This window comes from Podarcis bocagei (genome assembly GCF_964188305.1).
Source record: "Podarcis bocagei genome assembly, chromosome: 2".
NCBI lineage: Eukaryota > Metazoa > Chordata > Lepidosauria > Squamata > Lacertidae > Podarcis > Podarcis bocagei.
The window spans coordinates 17255205-17277063 of record NC_138126.1 but is presented as its reverse complement, the minus strand read 5'-3'; the positions used below and the strand labels follow the sequence as shown (position 1 = coordinate 17277063).

At 48.3% G+C, this 21859-nt stretch overlaps 1 protein-coding gene across 9 annotated transcripts in view; it reads right to left on the bottom strand.

Moving 5' to 3' along the window:
• Positions 1 to 19808, bottom strand: part of BAG6 (BAG cochaperone 6) — a 30722-nt gene extending 10914 nt beyond the window's left edge. The window contains exons 1-15 of one of the 9 annotated variants that reach the window (XM_081181785.1): positions 19276 to 19808; positions 14636 to 14744; positions 12832 to 12949; positions 11807 to 12030; positions 10127 to 10180; positions 8051 to 8125; positions 6605 to 6780; positions 6212 to 6341; positions 4778 to 4975; positions 4344 to 4620; positions 3533 to 3619; positions 3297 to 3404; positions 2005 to 2117; positions 1828 to 1912; positions 554 to 813 (exon numbers count right to left, since the gene is read on the bottom strand). In XM_081181785.1, the coding sequence (XP_081037911.1) occupies positions 554 to 813; positions 1828 to 1912; positions 2005 to 2117; positions 3297 to 3404; positions 3533 to 3619; positions 4344 to 4620; positions 4778 to 4975; positions 6212 to 6341; positions 6605 to 6780; positions 8051 to 8125; positions 10127 to 10180; positions 11807 to 12030; positions 12832 to 12949; positions 14636 to 14713 (1983 nt within the window). In that variant the 5' untranslated portion in view covers positions 14714 to 14744; positions 19276 to 19808. Of the gene's footprint in view, positions 1 to 553; positions 931 to 1827; positions 1913 to 2004; positions 2118 to 3296; positions 3405 to 3532; positions 3620 to 4343; positions 4621 to 4777; positions 4976 to 6211; positions 6342 to 6604; positions 6781 to 8050; positions 8126 to 10126; positions 10181 to 11806; positions 12031 to 12831; positions 12950 to 14635; positions 14745 to 18924; positions 19095 to 19267 lie in introns of those variants that run through there. The other 8 variants (XM_081181781.1, XM_081181780.1, XM_081181778.1 and 5 more) reach the window with 8 other exon arrangements.
• Positions 19809 to 21859: the final 2051 nt, after the last annotated feature.

The window sequence follows — 21859 nt, the reverse complement described above, 5'->3', positions numbered from 1 at the left end:
CCTTCCAATTCTATGACTTTGCTCCCCTAAATTACACATCTTAAATGGGCACCAGGGGTAACTTGGAGCAGATTTTCGTGCAGAAGGACCGAGTTTGGCTCCTTTTAAAAATGCCACGCACTTTTATTGTGGTTGCTTCAAGGCTTTTTCTAGCGGGGTGCAATATATGGATTCAACAGACAGAACCCAAAGCCCAGTACAGTGGTACCTCAGGTTAAGACCTTAATTCGTTCCGGAGGTCCGTTCTTAACCTGAAACTGTTCTTAACCTGAAGCACCACTTTAGCTAATGGGGCCTCCCGCTGCCGCCGCGCGATTTCTGTTCTCATCCTGAGGTAAAGTTCTTAACCCGAGGTATTATTTCTGGCTTAGTGGAGTCTGTAACCTGAAGCGTCTGTAACCTGAGGTAGCACTGTATCTCCTGAAAGGATGCCGGCAGACCCTTCCTCCCCTGAGAGGAAGGATGGAAGAGGGGCTGATCTGCTGCCACCGCCCACCGCCCCCTGCTGAAACCGCCACTCCAGGGAATGAAGCGAGGCTGGAACCAAGCTTACCTGGAGGAAGTCTGTCATGCCTTGCAGGAAAGCCGGGACGCCAGGCATTGCCACGGTGATGGTGGGGGAACCCAGGCCGGCCACACCGGCCATGCTGGAGCCGGCTGCCCCCAGGATGTTCCCCAGCAGCTGAGAGAACTGGAGCTCCGCAGCGGCCGCCGTGGGGGGTTGGCCGGAGGGGATGGGCCCTCCCGGGGCACCAGCCGAGCTGCCCCCTGCAGCAGTGGTGGCGGTGTTGGTGGTGCCAGCGCTGGCCGAGGCTGTAGGAGGGGAGGCAGAATTGCTGGTGCTGAAGGTGGCTTGGGCGCTGACAGAGGAAGAGGTGGAGGAGGAGGAGGAGGAGGACGAAGAAGAAGGTGAAGTCCCGCTGCCCTGAGCTAGGAAGGAAAAACGAAGAGGTCTGCTATGTCAGTGACCAGGCAAGGGCATGGGAGCATTTGAGAAAGAGGAAGACAGATCCATCACAGACTCCTGATTTTAAAGGTTTTCTTCCGGCTAGCTTGCCTGCACCACACACCAACCACAGCTGGAGTGCTGTATCTGTTTTCCAAAACAGAGTAGAGAGAAGCCAACCCCATGTGGGTAGGCCTACAGAGACCACACCATCTCACAGCAGAAACAGCCAGGATTCACAAGTGCCCTTGTGCTCTTATGCTACTTAGGGCTTTCAGGAAGAGAGAACAAGTAGGGAATGTCTACTCCTCTGGAGAATCCCCGTTTCCTTTTCTTAAAAAGAAAGAATGCAAAGCTATGCTTGGAAGTGCATAGGAAACCTTGCCTAATCATGGAAACCAGAGGAGCTGAATTAGGGCTTACAGGCTGCGGAATTCAGCTTTGTTTCGGAATTTAAATTTTCATAGCCTGAAGAACACATTATCCTTGGCTATCACTCTTGGGTCTGATATTTGCAATTACCAGCACATCTTGAAATCACTGTTCGCATGTATTTTTTAAATGAATAGATGTATTTATTGTTGCCAACAAACAGTCTGAAAGAGTTTGAAATCCTAATATAGGATTGCACAATGAAAATAACAAAATAGCACTGTTTGCATGCAAACCTTCATTGGACAAAGTCAGCACCCTGCCCTCTCTCTCTCATTCTCTCGGTGTCACACACAATCCCCTACGCCATTAACCATTCCAGAAGAAGAGTTATGTACTGATGAGGTCCAACTCCCATTAAGTGAGCACTGCAAGACGACCCACCCACGTTTCCATTCCAAACACTACAGAAACATCACCCCTCCTTCCCTCTGCCTCTTGCCACCTACCAACTATCACCGGCTGCATGAGGAGCTGCCCCACCAGACCGCTGATCATCTGGGCCAAGGAAGCATTCCCCCCGAGGCCAGGGCCCTGCAAGAGAGAAAGAGATTCGGTAGAAGATGGCCGGCGGGGAACAGCGATCCCCTCTCGGAAAAGATGCTCCCCTCCGCCCTAGTCCTCACCCCTTGTCCCGGTGCCTGGGGTGACCCAGGGTGTGTGGGCCGCACAGACGGAGCAGAGGGCCTGGCGATCACGACACGCGTCGGAGCTGACTGGAAACTGGGGACCTGCTGGCCTAAGGAACAGGAAAAGGCAGGTAGAAGTCCGCCCCGTTCAAAATCCGGGCCCTAGAGCCGCTGCCACTCAAGTGTACTCAATAAACACACAAGATGTAACCGGCTGTACTTTTGAATAAATAAGGTATAATATTCACTGTATCAAATTGTAGAATTCAACGGAAGTCTCATAAGGTTCAACGAAAACAGCAGAAGACCCAGTGGATCAGTTCATGCATAAGATCCATACATGTATAAGTATCTATTCCACCTGTCTGTTCATAGAGTCCAATAATCCACACGAAGGGTTGTTACAGTTCCACATAAAGATATTAGCCACACTGGGAGCACATTTCGAGCCCATAGCTACACCTTGTTTTTGGATCAAGTACTTTGAACCAAACCTAAAGAAATTATTCCATAGAACTAAATCTAGAATCTCCATTAAAAAATGCACTGGTAGTGAAATGAAAATCAGATAGGTGGGACTTGGGGAAGCCCACTTAACAATGTTTAGGAAAATAAGGCTAGGACAAGAATTTGTTTGTATTGTTTGTTTTTCTGTTTGTGTTCTTCATTTGTGTTATAAAATGAATAAAAAATTTGGGGGGGGGGAAATAAAAATAAAAAATGCACCGGTGGAGAAGACTGATTATGATCAACTAGCAATTCTTGCATTAGAGATTTTACTGTGTCCAAATGTACATTAGTGTATAAAGACGACACATCCCATGTAGCAATTACCCTATTTTTTGCTCTATAAGACTCACTTTTTCCCTCCTAAAAAGTAAGGGGGAATGTGTGCGCGTCTTATGGCGCGAATGCAGGCTGCGCAGCTATCCCAGAAGCCAGAACAGCAAGAGGGATTGCTGCTTTCACCGCGCGGCGATCCCTCTTGCTGTTCTGGCTTCTGAGATTCAGAATATTTTTTTTCTTGTTTTCCTCCTCCAAAAACTAGGTGCGTCTTGTGGTCTGGTGAGTCTTATAGAGCAAAAAATACGGTATGCTATGGCAGCGACATGTAAATTTTCAATGAGGGTCAAGTGTAGGCAGCAATGGCTTCGATGGGCCAGCAATCTGGTTCAGCCTACGGCAGCTTCCTGCGTACTGACAACACAGAAGGGGAGGGAAAGAATCAACCGTTCCCACCCCCAAAACAGGATCCTCTGCTGTGTTTCAGCGCCCTCCCGTGCCGTTACCTGTCGCCGCTGATGCGGCCGCTGCCATGGCCTGCTGGGTGATCTGATGGGCGACAGCCTGCATAAACTCTGGCGGGAGGCTGGGGAGTGGCATGTGAGCAGTGCCACCTTGGGGGGCAGGAGAGAACACAAAAAGAACACAGGTTGGGTTCAACCAACAGCCCACAATCACAATGTGCAATCTCATATGAACCCCTCTCTCTCCCCCCACCCCAGCCTCTGTTCTCCCTCCTTACCCATTCCTTGGGGGTGCCCAGGGGGTCCGGAGGGTCCTGTGGGTGGCACTCCGGCTGAGCCGCTCCCACCCATCGGGGAACCTGAGTCTTGAAGGATGAGAGAGGCAAGCAGAACTTAAAACGGCAACAAGGGTCACAGACTCCCCCGCCTCCTCCCAGAGAAACTGAACGGCACAGGATCCCACATGCGAACCTATGCTCTCTCTGTCTCTCTCTCTCTCTCTCTGTGTGTGTGTGTGTGTGTGTGTGTGTGAGCTTTGTTAGGAGAGATCTGCGGCATCGCTCCCCACTGAGTCCCCACTTTCTCTCTTTTTCTGCTCCCCCTTTTCTCCTGGGTTCTTTCCCTCCTTGCTATCTACGCAGAACTCAGCCAATCAGAGACCTCTGGGCCTAACCCGCCCCCCCAGCCAGACCACTACGCTGCAAGGCCCTGGGCACCCTTCTACACCTGGGCACATTTTTATGTGCTTTTAATGTTTAAGAGGTTAGTGTATTTTAATATTCTGTTGGAAGCCGCCCAGAGTGGCTGGGGAAACCCAGCCAGATGGGCAGGGTATAAATAGTAAATTGTTGTTGTTGTTGTTGGGTTATAAATAGTAAGTTGTTGTTGTTGTTGTTGTTGTTGTTGTTGTTGTTGTTGTTGTTGTTGTTGTTGTTGTTACAAATGACCTGATAAGCCAATGCCAGAAAGGAGCCAGCATACCCCAGGAAAAAAACCCGGCTCTGTGCCCTCCCCCCTTCTCCAGGGCCCCACAATCCGTCTCTCTCTCCCCCTTTCGGCTCCCCAAGAAGGAACCTGGCCAGCCCTTACCCTGTATGTTCATGTGCATCATGACCACCGGCTCGACCGTCTGGTGAGAGATGCGGATCACGCGGGGGTGGCCTGTCTGGGAGGCCTGAGTCTGAGTCGGGGTGACCACCGGGGAAGACGAAGGGGGTGGCCCTTCGGATGGCTGCCCGGCCTCGACGGGGCTGGAAGTGCGGGGCTGGGCGGCGGGGGCAGCCGGGGAAGCAGCGGAGCCTTCTGAGCCGGCCGGGGCCCCCCGAGCGCCGTTGCCTGTCATGGTGACTGTGGTTCCAACGTTGATCTGGAAGAGAGAGTGAGAGAGCAGGCTGCAGGCACCGCTGCTCCTTTCGGCTCTCCCTCGCTGAGCTGGCAAGCCAGCCTGCAATCGATGCCTCAACCAGGGAAGGCAAAAGCGCAGCCGCCGCCGCCAACCCCCCATCCACAAGCAGGGCACTCACCTGGATGGGAATGGCAGCCTGCTGCAGCACCATGGGGGCTGTGTAGTGGGACATGGGCCGCACCACGTGGAGGTGGCGGGGGGCGCTGCAGGAGAGGTTGCAGCGCAGGTCGGAGAGCGCCACAAAGGTGTTCCCCAGGAGGCGCAGAGACTCCCCCACCAGGTTGATGATGCGCTGGTCCTCTTCGCGGCCCTCCGTCTGCCAAACGCAAAAGGAAGTAGAAAGACAGTGAGCGGCCACAGGCTTCGGATTCCAGCAGGAGTCTCTGCCAACCCCATCTACACCCAGGCCAAATCCCACCTCCCAGCTGAAACCGACAAAGGGCAGGACAGGAACCCCTTGTAATATAATAGGCTAGAAGGAAAACTGGAAGTGGAGTAGGTAGAGGCTCACAAGGAACAGAGCTCAGCTTTCCAGAAGGGCACCTTAAAAACGAACCAGGACGGTGGCCTGGTGAATGGGGTGCAAAGACCTAACTCTGCAGCGCTGCGGAAGCAAACCAGGTGCGGAACTGGCTGATTCTCTAATTAATTATTATTATTATTTATTATTTGTACCCCGCCCTTCCGGCTGGGCTTCCCCAGCCACTCTGGGCCGCTTCCAAAAGAATATTAAAATACTATAATGCATCAAACATTAAAAGCTTCCCTAAACAGGGCTGCCTTCAGATGTCTTCTGAAAGCCTGGTAGTTGTTGTTCTCTTTGACATCTGGTGGGAGGGCGTTCCACAGGGTGGGTGCCACTACCGAGAAGTCCCTCTGCCTGGTTCCCTGTAATTTGGCTTCTCGCAGTGAGGGAACCGCCAGAAGGCCCTCGGTGCTGGACCTCAGTGTCCGGGTAGAACGATGGGGGTGGAGACGCTCCTTCAGGCCCCCTGGGAGCCCCATGCAAGAATGGTCACCAGTGGGGCTGGGTGGCCCCCTTCTTGGAACAGTGGCGGAAAGCCCCAGGCGCTCTGATGGAGTGAAGCTGGCTTGCTGTATTCTTCACTTCTGATATCTACACAGCAAGGCACAGCGCAGCACGCCAAGCTAGCCGCTTCCCCCACTACTTGCTTCCCTTCCCAACAAACAAGACTGTCCCAGAAACATAGGAAAGATAATCGTCCATTGTCTCAACCACCGGGACAGGAGACGAGCGGACCCAACACTCGCCAAAATTCAGCCCCAGAACTTCCTGCGGGTCCAGCCCAGAAACATACAAAACGCCCTAACATTTCTCAACAAGCCTCCACCGGTCAGGATTTGGAAGACAAGCAGCTCCCAAACACAGATTTGAGTCCCAGCATTTGTCGTGTGAGTAACACACTGCATAGAAAAGAAAGTGTTGGGTGTGGGGGACCTACCCAGCCCCCCACGTGAAAACAGAACAAGACTCCAATCCCTGCTCCCTGGTCTGGGATGCCGCGACGCACACCTCCGAGTTTGCCCTTACGTTATTGTTGTAGTCTGCGGTGCTGGCCGTTCCAAGGATCTCCTCGTATCTCTGGAGGAAGGGCTGGAGCCTGCTCTCCACCCCGCGGAGCTCCCCTAAGACCTCCACGTACTCGCCTGGGGACGGGTGGCTGTGGAGAAGAGAGAAAGGGTGCTCAGATGATGCTCAGGCCTCCTCGATGGTGATCATCTGGCAGAAGCAACAAGGCCTCCCTTCTGAGCTCACCCATCTACTCCACTCCACCCTCCCCTTTTGTGACCCTTTTGCACCAGCCACCCTCTTGTTTCGGCGACCCCTCCACCACGCAGCAGCAGCTCCCCCCTTTGAATGCCAGGCCACAGAAGCCAGCCGGGACCCCATTCGCCCTCCCTGCCCTGTATGCCAGCTGCTCACTTGGGCGCAGCAGCCTCAGCGGTAGGGGGCGGCTCGGCCCCCGATGGGGGCGTCTCCTCAGCTGGTGTGGGCTCACTGGGAGGCTCAGACTCGGCTCCCTCCATGGGCTCTCGCTCGGTGGGGCTGGCAGATGCCGTCTCCTCGGGTCCCGATGCAACTTGGCCATTGGTGCGGCCCTAAGAAAAGGAGGAGCACGTGAGGAAAATGTATTCCTTTACGCAACAGCAGTGGCCAGAATATTGATCGCAAAGAATTGGAAGGGGGAGAAAATACTATCATTATTAGAATGACAAAGCAAGCTCTGTGAGTTTGTGGAAATGGCAAAACTGACGGCAATCGTTAGAGGCCATTCAAATCAGAGAATAATTAAAGAGTGGGATGGAGTGAAGGAATACATGAAAAAATATGGTTCCGGAACTGGAATGTTAATAGATAAAGTGTAAAACGTGCAGGGGTAAGCAAGGAAATAATAAAAGAATCAACTGAATAATGATTAAACTACAACCACGCAACAAGATGGAAGAAATGAAAAGAAATACTGAGATCACGCATGGGTGAAGGGGAGTGGGGGGAATTTATAAACATTTCTAATATAATATTTCTAATTACGTTGCATTTCTAATTTACGTTGCAAAGGGAAGTCTATAGCAATTAGGTATATTTTAATCTAGTCAACTATGTAATAGGCTTATGTTACAAAACAAATATGGATTTTGAATTTGATGTTTGTAATTCTTTTTGGGTTTTGGAATAAGGTTAAAAAAAAGAAAAGAATCCAGAATCCGTGATCAGGGAAAGGAGACGGCGGAAGAAGAATGGAAGAAATTTAAAATCTATCTTAAGGACTATTATAAACTTGATGAATGCTAGAATGTCGAGGTTTTGAGAAAGAAAGGGTTACAGTGATATAAGAGTAGACTGAAGGAAAGATTAAGAGGACAGAGGCTTGATAGAAATATTTAGAAGTTGCTAAAAATTTTGGACATTGGGATGCAGAAAGGGGAGGTATGGGGGAGTCTGAGAAACAAGGTTTATGAAAAAAAAGGTTGTGAAACTATACGTGTTTGTATGTTTTTTTTATATGTTTGTATTGTTTTAAAAAATTTTGTAAAATCAATAAAAAATTTTATAAAAGAAGAAAAGAAAAGGAGAGGCACGTGGCGGCTGAAGCCCAGAAGGAGGCGTCCCTGCCCCACTTCTAAGTTGTTGCTACTATTATTATTATTAATTCAATTTATATACCGCCCTTTGTCAAAAGATCCCAGGGAGGTGTACATTAAAAACACATTACAGAGCACAATAATAAAAAGATAACAGATAATCTACTTATTTTATTGTTATTATCTTAACAACTGCCTCTCCCTCAAGCTTTAACAGGCCATTGATATATTCCTGTCTGCATACACTCCCTCCCCCCCCAAAAAAAAGTTTCAAAGGCCGGCTCACCTCTAGTCGGTTCAGAATGCCCTGGACGTCCCGAAGCATATGCTGGGCCATAACAAGGCGGACTCGAGGCTCGCTCTGGAACGAGAGGAGAGGAGAGGGACCCCTATCAAACCAAGGGGCTCACCTTGCCAGAGTCCCTTTTCCCCACTTCTCTGAATCAGAACCATAATCCCCCTCCAGCCCCCTTACAGAGCTCATGCCATAAAGGAAAATGGGCTCATTTAAGACCAAATGCCACGCCCCTCCTATTCCATCTTCTGCTCAAAGCAAAAAAAAAGGGGGGGTGAACTCAGAGGGCCAGACCAAAACAGGGTTCAAGAGCCAGAATGTGTGTAGTCCCCCACCAGTAGTCAGATTGGATTCACCCAACCTATGCCCTGTTTTCCCCAAACTGCCACCCTCCTGAACATCAGAGATCCCCTTCATAGAACAGAGAGAGAGGCATCTTATGGCAGGCCCCAACCAAGCCCAATATTGCCTAGCCTGCCCAGAAGTAAATCTCCTTGGTGTCACAGCAAGAAGGTCTTGCACATTATCTGCTTCCTGGGCCTTGTAACTCAGGGATGGGGAACTTCTGGCCCTCCAGTGTTACTAGACCACAACTCCTCTCACCCCCTGGCCATTGGGCAGGCTGGTTGGGGCTAACAGAACTGGGGTTCAACAACACCTGGAAGGCCACCAGCTTCCCAGCTCTGTTCTAACACGTGATGCCATGAAACTGGAAAGTTCTGCGTGCCAAGGAGATGCTCTACCAGTCAGCTGCAGCCCATTCCCGTGCCAGCAACTGCCAAGTCTAACTTCAGGGATAGGCAATGCTGCTAGCAATGTCGTCGGAAGTGGGAGGGCCAGCGATTTCTCAGTTGTGATGCTGACCCTTTGAAATCCTTCCCCTAGAGACATCTAACCGGCTCCTCCTTCTGATAAGCCTTTAGGAAGCACATGAATGAGCTTTATCTTCTTTTTTTGCAACAGGCGCCTGAAATGTGATTTCTTCAACACGGAAGCAATTCATGACCGTTCATGCTTTACTTCTTTTTGTTGCAGTTTTAACTTCACGGTCCGAACGACAGCGACAGGCACCCAGTAGTTTCAGTAGCATTATGCAGATTTTAGGCACGGGTTGTTGTTAGTTGTTTTGGTAACTGCAATATTTAAAGACTTAGAATGCCCTCGGAAGTTCATTTTGGGATTCTCCTGGGAGTCACTGCAAACGGGCTGCCAAGAACACTGAACCCACAGATTTGGGACACCATCCTTTGGATGTGCTGCCAGTGGAAGCGTCTAGCGAAAACAGATGGTGGGAGCCAGGCAGCTGAATGGCCTTCACACAGGAAATATCCCTGATAGAGGAAGCCCCAGACTGTCTCATGACTAGTGAAGTAGGAACCACAGATTTCAAACATGAATTTAGCAAGAGTCATGCTCTGAAGTCCTGCTGGGCTCTTGTGAGATGCTGAGCAGAGGTGACATCCTCTGTTCATAAAAAATCTGGCATCTAAGGATAAGCCCCAGACCATGTCCAGAGTTCCAATGTTTCAATGAGGAAGAAGTCTTCAAAAAAAAAAAAGTTTAGAACAAAGTGCCCCCAGCAAAGCCTATCCTTTATTAAGGTAATGCTACATTCCTTCTTCAAAGCCTGGACTGCTTCCTGGCACCTTTGCCCTCAGCCTAGCCACCTAGGGCAGCAATGTCTGGATCTATAGGTAGCTTGCCACTTACACAAGGGCAGTCTTGAAATCGTAATATTTGGCTACGGTGAAATAAGAGGCTGGCTGTCAACTGACCAGGTCACAGCTGCATCGCACCAACAGTCAAAGCGTGAACCCAAACAATAATTTAGGACTCCCCCAAATTTTGGGAAGGCGCCCAAATTAGTTATAAAAATGGACAAATCAATTTACACCACCAGCAGTTCCCTTCATGGGAAATTAACCCCCCCCCCAATCAAACATCACCAAGATGCTACTGAAATAAATCATTGTTGTTACGCAAACACACACGTGCACACACACACACCCGAAAAGAATATGTACCACCTTAAGTCAGTAAGTCCCCGTCTTCCCACCCCACTTGTACCTGTATGGGAGCCTGGTCCATATTTATATGAACATCCACAGACGATCCATCGCTCTTTGGGAAGCGGGGTTGGGGGGGAGAGAAAAGGAAGAGACAGAGGGGGAGGAAATTAAAGAAACAAACAAAAAATATAGGAGCGGGGGGGGGAGAGGATGGAAGAGAAGAGAGAAATAACAAAATGGAGCAGAAAGAAAGGCAAGGAAATCCAGGAGAAAACAATACCACCATCAAACCACGGCTCCCCCCCCCCCCCAGCCCTCAGGGTCTCTTCTGACATTACACAGCACTTGAAAGATACTGCCCCATAGTGCTGGCTGCACCGAGACTGGAGTCTGATTTTTCACGAGACAAGCTTGGTCAAGACACACTGCTAAACCATATTCAAACATTACTTCCAAGCCTCCATGTGCTAAAATTAGTGCTCTGCCCCGCCAATCCAGATTCTCCACCACAGAAAGCAGGCACCGGAAATCGTGACTTTCTTTGCTAGGCACAGGAACCAGCACTGAGGTCTGGAGAACGCCAACCAAACCCTGCCTGCAAACTGACCATCTGATTCAGCTACCCCTTGGCTTCTCAGAGTTCACCAGGCGCTTTTAAGCTTAACTGTCACAGCCCTAAGCATGAGAAATGTATGTTTTGTTAAGAAGGAAACTGGGATTCTCAGGGAGCTGAACCTGGGGGCAAAAGCGCATGGTCGGCATTCTCTGGGTTCTTGTGAGTTCACAGCTTATGCAAGCTGCAGCGTTATCCCAAGCTGCACAAAGACGGTCAGAGGGAAGCAGATGCAAGCCTGACCAAAACTGGTTCGTCCCTATACGTGTGTCTGTGTGCATGTTCTGAAAGGCAGGCAGGCATGTACTTGGGCTGCAATCCAGTGCACCCTTACCTGGAAGTAAGCCTCAAAAGGGAGTGCTTCTGAAGCTTAGGACCATGCTGTGAGGCACCAATCCAAGTTATAAATCATTTTGAAAGACCTCATTCGCCAGCCGGCCAGCACACCACTGTTTGAAGTGCACTAACAAGCACGCGTAATTTCAGAAGTGGCCCTTGTCTTGCTTCATGGGTGGCCACTATCCTGCCACCACTGGCCAAAACCACCACCCTCCCTACGTCCCCTGCAAGTCCGACTAAGGTCATGCATGCTGCCCACAAAAGCCAACAAGTCAGCTGCTGTGGGAATACAATGAAAGGTGCAAAGCCAGATAGGGATTTGCCCCCTGTAGAGACGTATAGGTAAGGTCGCCGCTTCTCATTCCTAATACCAGACCTTTAGAGGTCTCTCCCAAGCAGCAGGAGAAAATGTTGCCATGGCTACTCGAAGCGGTTCCCTTGCTGATCCTGTCCCTTGCCCCCTCCCTCATCAGCTGCTTGCCAAAGGGCAAGAGGACCAGGCAGAAGGATGCATTCATTCCCTCCTGCTGCATCACCAAGTGTCTGGGGTCAAGAAAGAGAGCTCGGGTACAGCACAGCACCCTCTGCCACTGACTGCATGCAAGAGCACCCAGCTACTAAGCCCCCACCACTGTGTTTGCCCCCCTCTCCACGGAGCGTTAACACCAGCAAATTCCTCCCCTTTTTATTGGGGGGGGGGGGGAGAAGCACTAAAAGCATTACGGGGAGCCACAACACTCCCCCTTCCCCTGCAGTGCAGTGCAGCACCCTCTGGCTAAAACTCACTTGCGTGGGTGGCTGCGGGTCCATAATGCTTACTGGTAAGTTGAAGGTTCCCACCATGACGTAGCTGTTGGCATTGCGGTCGTGCACAGTTGGGCCCGTCACCCGGGGGCCTGCTCCGTTGTGAGGGACGGAGGACGAGCCGGCTCCAGAAGGGCCCCCCAAGGAGGGCGACTGTGTCTGAGGAGGCGCACGCTCCACCAGGTGGATGACTTTGCCCCCGACATCTGGCACGGAAGAGGGGACAAGCGTGAAGGTTTTGTCACAAGGGCAACCGCCTTTTATCCTCCCGGCAACCCTCCAAAGTTGAGGAGTCAAAGAGCGGGTCTTGGGTTTCAAAAAGGGCCTTCGACTGGCATACTCACGCTCTTTGAGAAGCAGCTCTCTTCAGGGGTAAAGATGCACATAGCGGGGAAATGTACATAGGAAAAGCTCAGAAAGTTCCCTTTTTTAAATGAAAAGAACTTTCGCTGGGTGCATTTTAAGCAGAGAAGTGGAGGAGGGTGCCTAACCCTCTCTTCCGCCAGTCATTTTCTGCTTGTCATTATCTACTCTCAGACTGTTCTGCCCGCATCCAGGCCCACATTTCAGATGTGTGTTTATAAAAACATGCATGGAAACCTGCTAGGCAAAACAACAGCAACAACAAAGCACGGGAGGAGGTATTGAGAGGGAAAACACCTAAGCACCTCCTTCGCTGTTTAAAAACTGCAGCCTCCTCAGGCAATTTTACATGTGTTTTTTTTTTAAAAAATGGGGCTCGGTTGCGCAGTGTGATTAACAGTAGCACATATTAGGTCAGCCAGCAATTATGAGAGCCCTCAGAAGTAATTATGAAACAAGGAAATTATACAATGTTCCTATTCAATGCTGAGCTCGCTCAAGGGCCTTTTCTGGGGAGGGACGGCAGGAGCCAGCACTTTTCAGTGTCCCTCACAACTTAACATTTTATCCATGCCCCCTCCCCGCCCCAGGCAAGAACTCCTCAGGCCCTCCCCCCTCAACCCCCCACTGGAATTTCCACTCACTGTATTCTTTCAACTTCTTGTCATCCTGAAGGACTCTCCCTTGATAGATGAGGCGCTGCTTTTCCGAGGGGATGCTGACTGCACCTGCAATGTGCTCCTTAAACTCCTTCACTGTGATCTACAAAGCAGAAACAACTGCACTGAGAAGACGTAGCAGGGCAACCCTCTACCCCCGCTGCTCATCAGTCCTAGGCCTCTGCTCCATGTCAGTATTAGTCAAATAAATAACAAACCCTCCAGAGAGTATACAACTTCTGTACAGCACTAGCACACTGTTGCTACATGAGTGGCAAAAAAACCCCCCTATTCAATTACCCTAAATGATCCCACGCCATACCAGTAGAGTTCCACAGGAGCAACAGGACTTGTGCTCATTCTCCCCTATATGCACACACACCCCAAATCTGCTGCAGAGGATACCCCGGTTCCCCACAGCTGATTATGAAGATGTGCAAGGGGCTGGAGGAGACAGCAGAAGAACTTCTGCTGTGCTCATGGAAACCAGTTGCACCAGCAGTGCTGTGGCATTGGATATGGCCCTGTCACAGGATTAAAACTACTGGAACTGAGCTTGAGATGGGCATTTTGGAAAGGAAGAATGCAATGTGAAATGGGTCGCTAAAAATTAATCAAAAAGTTTGATGCCATCGCTTGTGGGTTGAACGAGACAGGATTTTTCACCACACTGCATGTGTGACAACAGCTGGACAATGCCAGACTATCTACACCCCTCTTTTTAATTTTCCAGAGGCCTCCTGGCTAGTGTTTTCCCACCTACTAGCCCCTGCCATCTGGGTCAGCAACTGGGCCTAGGGATCCTTAGTTGTTCCTCCAAGGCATGAGCCCTCCAGACCCCACCACCCAGTACAGTGGTGCCTCGCAAGACGAAATTAATTCGTTTCGCGAGTTTTGTCGTCTTGCGATTTTTTTCGTCTTGCGAAGCACGGTGTCGGGAAAGTTTTGGAAAAGCTTCAAAAATCACCAAAGTCTTTAAAAACCTCAAAAAAGGCTACCACACCGCGTTCTATGAGTTGCTCCTCGAAGTCAAGTCGCAACTGTATTAACGGTGTTAAGAAAAAGGAAACAAACTTGCAAGACGTTTCGGTCTTGCGAAGCAAGCCCATAGGGGAAATCGTCTTGCGAAGCAGCTCAAAAAACAAAAAACCCTTTCGTCTAGCGAGTTTTTTGTCTTGCGAGGCATTCGTCTTGCGAGGTACCACTGTAGATACAAATGTCCTGCCACAGTTACACCAGAGCACCTTAATACAGTGGTACCTCAGGTTAAGAACTTAATTCATTCTGGAGGTCCGTTCTCAACCTGATTCCAATTCTATGACTTTGCTCCCCTAAATGTCACAGCTTAAATGGGCGTCGGGGGTAACTTTGAGCAGATTTTCATGCAGAAGGACTGAGTTTGCCTCTGTTTCAAAATGCCACGCACTTTTATTGTGATTGCGAATCGCTTCAAGGCTTTTTCTAGCGGGGAGCGAGCGATATATGGATTCAACAGACAGAACCCAAAACCTAGTACAGTACCACCTCGGGTTAAGAACTTAATTCGTTCTGGAGGTCCGTTCTTAACCTGAAACTGTTCTTAACCTGAGGTACCACTTTAGCTAATGGGGCCTCCTGCTGCCACCGCGCGATTTCTGTTCTCATCCTGAAGCAAAGTTCTTAACCCGAGGTACAATTTCTGGGTTAGTGGAGTCTGTAACCTGAAGCGTCTGTAACAAGAGGTACCACTGTAGTTACCCCTCACTACCCTCCCACCTTCTGGCTGCAACCCCGGCTAAGGCCTTCTCACCTCTTCTTCCACTGTGAAAGTCCTTGTCTGAGAGTCCAAGGTTTTAACCATCACCTCAAGGTTCTCTGGTTCCGCCATGACGCCGCCTCAAATTCTTCCTTAGCTACTCCTGCAAGAAGGGGAAACATAGCAATCTGATTCTTGGCCACTGTAACCAAAGAAGTACAATTGTGAAGGCAGCAGAAACAAAATAGACTTAGGAAGGGGTGGCTTTCCCGAATAGATCTTCAGCTGTTGGGTGTTTTTTTAAAAAGGTAATATACAAAAATATCCACAAAGAACAATGCTGGCTATATAACATTAAAGAGTACAGCTTTAAGTATGTATAATAGTCAGTTTATATGTAAAAAAAGGAAGATAAAGTGATTTCACATTGTAAGACAATGTAAATAAAAGAAGCAATAAAAATACGATTAAAAATCTCTCAGCATCTAGCAGTGTATTACAACTGCTACAACCATTAAGTGGTCCATCAAGACCCTCAGCAATTTTCAAGTGGTCCATGGGGTAGGGAGTTTGAGAACCAAGGAACCAATATTATTTTGCCATATATACAGTGGCACCTCTGGTTAAGTACTTAATTTGTTTCGGAGGTCCATTCTTAACCTGAAACTGTTCTTAACCTGAAGCACCACTTTAGCTAATGGGGCCTCCTGCTGCCACCGCGCCACCGGAGCACGATTTCTGTTTTCATCCTGAAGCAAAGTTATTAACCCGAGGTAATATTTCTGGGTTAGGGGAGTCGGTAACCTGAAGCATATGTAACCCAAGGTACCACTGTATAGCATACCCTTAACTGGCAGACAGCAAGAAGTAGAGCCTCTAGGCATTTCTAAGCAAAGCTCTGCTTCCTCTACTTTGTGCTACATTTGAGCTTTGCACACACATACAAAATGTCAGACCAAATACTTTTGGCTGTACACCCACGTATGCATATCTCCCTTTCCAAGGATAACCCTTCATGGCTCTGATTAGCTGGGCTCTAGTCCGCAAATGTTTATACCACAAGGAATCTGTATGTTCTGTTGCCTTTCCCCTTCCTTTTGTGACACCGCTCACCCCTACTGGCTTACTTATTACTGATACATATGTCTTGACTGGCTTAACAAAAGGTACGTGCACTCTGCGTTCTAAGTATTTTGTTTCCATGTCTACCAAAACATTATCATCACTTGCATTCTCTGCAACAATAGCACGTGGAACGACATACAAAGTATAAAGTGCAAAATTCCAAGCTGGACAAGCATTAACCACTCTCAGGTTTTATTGCAGGCTTCCTCAACCTCGGCCCTCCAGATGTTTTTGGACTACAACTCCCATGATCCCCAGCTAGCAGGACCAGTGGTCAGGGATGATGAGAATTGTAGTCTCAAAACATCTGGAGGGCCGACATTGAAGAAGCCTGTTTTACTGCATGCCTTGGGACTGAAAAGGAAGAAATGTCCCTCAAAAGTTGCAGTGTGTTTCTAACCCTCCTGTGCTAGGTTCCACTGTGTTAACACGTACAAGACTGTGCTGAAAGTCCATCTCTCTTCTTCAGGAGGCAGTGGGTACAACTAACACCTGTACAGTAGTACCTCAAGTTAAGTACTTAATTCGTTCCGGAGGTCCGTACTTAACCTGAAACTGTTCTTAACCTGAAGCACCACTTTAGCTAATGGGGCCTCCTGCTGCTGTCGCGCCGCCGGAGCACAATTTCTGTTCTCATCCGGAAGCAAAGTTCTTAATCTGAAGTACTATTTCTGGGTTAGCAGAGTCTGTAACCTGATGTGCATGTAACCTGAGGCGTATGTAACCCAGGGTACCACTGTACAAGCTTTACAGGAGTCCACAATGCTACCAACCCACCAGTCTACATATGAGTATGTTAGACATTTGTGACCTAAAAGAAAGAACACATCAATTTGGTTCCTTGTCTGGTGACCTGGAAGAAATTCTAACTTTTTACATGCTTATAAAATTTCTATACCGTCCTTCATCCAAAGCAACAAGAAATGTTATGAAGTCCTATGAGGAAGCGTAAGAAACCCATTGACCACGATAAAAAACATAACAGCAAATGCAGACTGCAACCAAGCACATTCGTCTGGAAGTACATTGAAATCAATGGCCTTACTGTTGTATAAACATGACTAGGATTGGGGGTGTTCAACCTTGGTTCTGCCTAACATGGTGATAACTTTGGGTTTCCAAAGACTGATAATGTTTCCCACTCAGACTCCTTTAGCCTTTCGCTTTCCTTTCTGTACCATTTACATAGCATTTCACAAGCAACAATCCCTCTAATAATAATAATAATAATAATAATAATAATAATAATAATAATAATAATATCTTTATTGTCATTGCCCCCTCTCGGGGACAACGAAATTACTTGGCTGCTCCATCCACCCAGGTAGGGCACTCCACACAAAATCAAAACAACTATAAAAACACTAATTAAAACAATACAGTATAATACAGCAAGGAAGATTAGATGACTTTCAAAGTCCAGGCTTCCCATTCAGGGCCGAGATCGCTCTGGAGAAGAAGCTGTTCTTAAGACGGCTCGTTCTTGTCTTCATCGTCCTGTATCTCCGTCCCGACGGCAGGAGCTCGAAGAGACAGTGACCAGGATGCGATGGATCTTTTACTATGTCCAGTGCCTTCCTATGGCACCTTGTGGCATAAATCTGCTCTAAGGTGGAGAGTGGGCAGCCAACAATGCTCTCTGCTGCCTTAACAACTCTGCACAACCCCAACCTGTCCTGGGTAGTACAGCTTCCGTACCACACACATAAGCCATAAGTGAGCACGCTCTCAATGGCACAGTGATAGAAGGCAAGCAGCAGTTTCTGCGGAAGATGGTTTTTCCTTAGAATTCTCAAAAAGTACAGTCTCTGCTGCGCCTTCTCTTCCAGGAAGGATTAGGTTCAAATCCCTGCTCAGCCATGAAGATCATTGCACAGTATTATGTGCATAGCCTTATGTGCACCTAAGATAAATATTTTAGGACCAACCCTATTCTCATGATTGTAATCTGTATTAACTGTTTTAATGTACTTTTAAATTGGGATCTCATGGTAAAAGGCAGGTAATAAATCAAATAATATTAATAGTGCAAGTCACAGTCTCTTAACTTATCCTGAGATCCTGGAAAGAGAGCTTTGACCTTTCCTCACTTCATCTCTACCTCCCTGAGCTGTTTTATTTATCAGACTTATGCATATTCTATCATGTGGACTCAGAGCATGTTACAGCAAGCTTTCCAAGAGAGATGTTTTTGTTGTCAACAGGCTCACAATCTAAGTAATTAGGGTTAAAGATAAGTAACATGCATTAAAAACAGCATTTTACAAACAAGTAGAAGTTTAATTTAGGAACTTAATTTTATCCAACGCCCCCAACCAAAGATTGATAACAAAACTGCTAACTGTCCTCCAGGGTACAAAACAGAAATTGGCAAGTCTCTCCTACAACTTGAACATGGATAGCCGCTATTTTATTTATTTAAGCATTTTCATCCATCTCCCAAAGAAGCTTACAAAGCATTGGGTACTTGCTCACCCCTATATGCCTACCTTCAACTTTTATTTGCTTTCAGGCTCATGAAACCTGGCAGTATTTGCTCCTAAAAGTTACAGAGTTCTTGTAACTACCAGCTGGGGAGCCAAACCCAAACTAGTCACCTTCTTTCAAAAGGTGCTGGGCTGTGGCACGTACAAGGCAATATACAAAGGGAACCTAGAACGCCACCAGCTGATATCACAGTTAGCAAAGGAAAGCAAGAGCAGAGCATGTGATCCAGCCACTTACTGTACAGGGAAAGCCTCACAGCAGCAGAACCCCTCCCCGTCATCCCTTGCTTACATACACCAGCACAATAACCTAAAAGAGATGTCAGATCTCAGGGCTTGATCTGAAGTTTCTTGGCCGGCTTTCTCAGAGGATTGTGTGACGTCGCAGAGAAAGGAGCCTGGTTCAAGAAACCAGGCTGATTTCTACCTGGCTTGAGTGCCTTTTCTCCATTAGCTTGCGACGGAACCTACATCAACGGAGCCTATCCTCACAGAACTATCCCTTGCTTCACCTCACAGCCCCAAGGATCCAAACACATGCAGGTCGCAGGATCTGGTCCTCAGGAGACCTGGCAACTATGTATCCTCGTGCCACCACCCAGAGCTTGCCAGCCATAGGAAGCAGAAACATCCTCCCTTCTTCTTCTTTTTCCTCCTCATCGCGCCCCTCTCTCTATACACACACACACACACACACACACACACGCTGAACCACAGATTTATTTTTCAAACCTGCCCTCCGTCCTTTCCGCTTCACGTCCGAGAGGGAGCCAATTCCAGCACAAAAATCCTACTTCCGCTCAAATGCAAGGACACTTCCGGTCAAACAAACGACCGTCCAGAAGTCGAGCCACTGACGCACCATAGAGATAGGAATGGGGGAAGGAATGAAGACGAGCCCCCCCCCGCCACGATCGTCTCTAAATTAATGACCCGGCTTTTCACTCTTACGCAAATAATAGTAATGATACAGGCGCCGTCAGAACAGAGATGCCAAGTGGCTAAGCAACGCCATTACGCGAAGGCTTTTTGCCGCAGCTTCTATATACCTCTACCCTTTCTAGCTCTACGCAACTCACTTGCCTCTCTCCCAAGATGGCGGCACTTCCGCTTCCCTCGGCGACCAGAGGGAACGGAGGGGGGCGGTCTACGGGATTACCAGAATCTTCCCGCTTCTTGTCCCTTCTCACGAAATTCCTTTCTGCCTCCCCCGCACCCCTCCGGCTCTACAAAGCTCTGAAGCGGCCGTTGGTGACGAAACCGCCGCCGGCCTCGCGCCTGGAGCGTCTCCTTCCTCCTGCGCCGTCGCGTTCCCCGGCTACTCGCTACAACGCATGCGCGAACGGCCCGACAGGACTATTTACGTCTCGCTCTTCCGTTCCCGGCGTATAGCTGTCTATCAAGAGTGCCTGCTTCGCTTTACTTGCAAGCGGACTCCATGATCGCCTTCACGGGTCTGGTTCCCTCATTCCATAATTTGGGTCGGGATGTGCTTTAAAACAATTCCCCGTATCCGAACGGAGGCTTTATTGCTCCCAAATAAATGCTTAAAAGAGCGAAGTGGGAGGAGCTTAATAAACTCACGCCTGCGCCCTGCTCTTCTGACGTCATTACGTTACCCTTATGACGCAGATTCCGCCTCATCAAGCGCCCGGCCGTGAAAGGTAACTCAAAAGGAAGTGAAGCGCGCTGCGGAGTTTGATGTTGGCGCAGGACAAACACCCTTTGGTGAAGCCAGTTTGCCCGCCATGTTGGTTACAGGCACGGGAAAGCTGCGTTGTCCGCCATGTTTGTTTAGGGCATGCTCCCCTTGTAACCCGAAAACCAATCCTGTCGCCGCCATTTTTGTTTACCTTGTATCTTAGCAACAGTATCCGACCTGAACAAAATCCCATTTACCCAGGAGCAAGCCTCGTTAAATTCACTTGGGAATTACTTCTGCCTAGATATGATTGGAATTCTCCTGTGTGTGAATGTAGGAAGTCCAAAATATGGGGCGCGCACACAGGCAGAACTTGCATATTATCCCATAATAACCAATGGAAAGCACCAATATCCTTTGTCATTGGGATAAGATGAATGTCTTTAGGGGAGGCTCTCTTGGAGGCATCATCTTTAGCTGAGGCAATTTGGGGGGGGGGCCTTCTCGGTGGTGGTGCCCCAGTTTTGGAACTCCTCTCTAGGATACAGTTTCCTGAAGACCTGGTTATGTGCCCAGGCATTTGAGGAAATCTTCTGACAGCATCCATGCCTTCAGTTGGCTAGTTGTGGCATGCCTACCTTGTTTTTAATAGCCGTATTGCAAATTTGAAACTGATTTAGTTGTCACCGTCACTAAAACTGTTTTAATTAAATAAATAATTTTTATTTTTTTTTAAGTGTAGGGATCCCCACCCAGCCTGAGGCAGTGTCCCCTAAACAGGACTTTTGGTTAAAAAGAAAATCTACATATATATATATTAAAAATATTTCAAAAACACCTCTTTCTTCCTTCCCCCATGCAGGCTTCAACAGCTGTTTTCAACAAATGAGATTATCCGCATTTGTATGCTATGAAAATTTGCACCGGTATTTCTCCCAGTCGTGTAAGATTAGGATGTCTGTATGTATGCATGTAATGACGGGATCTGGTCTACAAATGAGCAATCCCTCAGTTCCCATCAGCCACCAACTCAAGGCGGGGGCCCCTAAGACAGACAGCTATTCTCTCAGCACCCCATTTGCAATATGGAGACAAAAATGATCTACCTTACAGGGTTGTGGTAAGAATTACAATATAATGTACGTGAAACATACTGAAGGCTAAACAAAGTTTTGCATAAACTTCCTAAGTCGCCTAGAAACTTACCTGCCTTGGACAACTAATACAAGAATAATTATTAAATATTATTATTATTATTATTATTATTATTAGGCAGCCCTTAGCCACTTTCTGCTCTCAATCACTGAAGAATGGAGCAAAGTTTGCAGCTGTAAACATGGTTTCTCTCTCTGTGTGTGTGTGTGTGTGTGTGTGTGTGTGTGTATTAATAAGGCTTGACTTCAACACTTGCTGTCCTCAGATTTGAAATGTACATGGGTTGAAACCCAAATAAATTAATTTGAATAACAAGTAATAACTTATGAGGCACAGCCCATATTCTCTCCAAATCACTGCCACAGTTTTTGCCTATGCAATCCGGTCTACACTGTTTCCCACAGCAAGGCGTGGGTGTTGCCTGTCAATCACATTTTAAATCCACCCACCCTTGCTATTGGCTGAGCTGTTCTCATGTCATGATACACTGAGTCAATATGTACCCTCAGTTTACAGCCTGAAACTCATTAGGCCCTGAGGCAGCAGATGCAGGAAGCAGCTGCATATTGTAATACATCTGTATGTGTAATGTAGCCTGCACTAAGCTTGTCTGCTACCCTCAAGTGCTGTGGAGGATGTTGCCGTGTTTCTAACTTTGTACATGAAGGGACAGGCATCGTCTTGTCCTTTGCCTCAGGCAGCATAATATATTGAGCCATCTTTGTATTGCAGAACAATATACAGTGGTACCTCAGGATGCAAACGGGATCCGTCCTTTAACCCCGTTCGCATCCTGAATAGAACTTAAGACGCGACGGCGCGTCTGCGCGTGCGGTGTTTTGCCGCTTCCGCGCATGCGCATGACGTCAT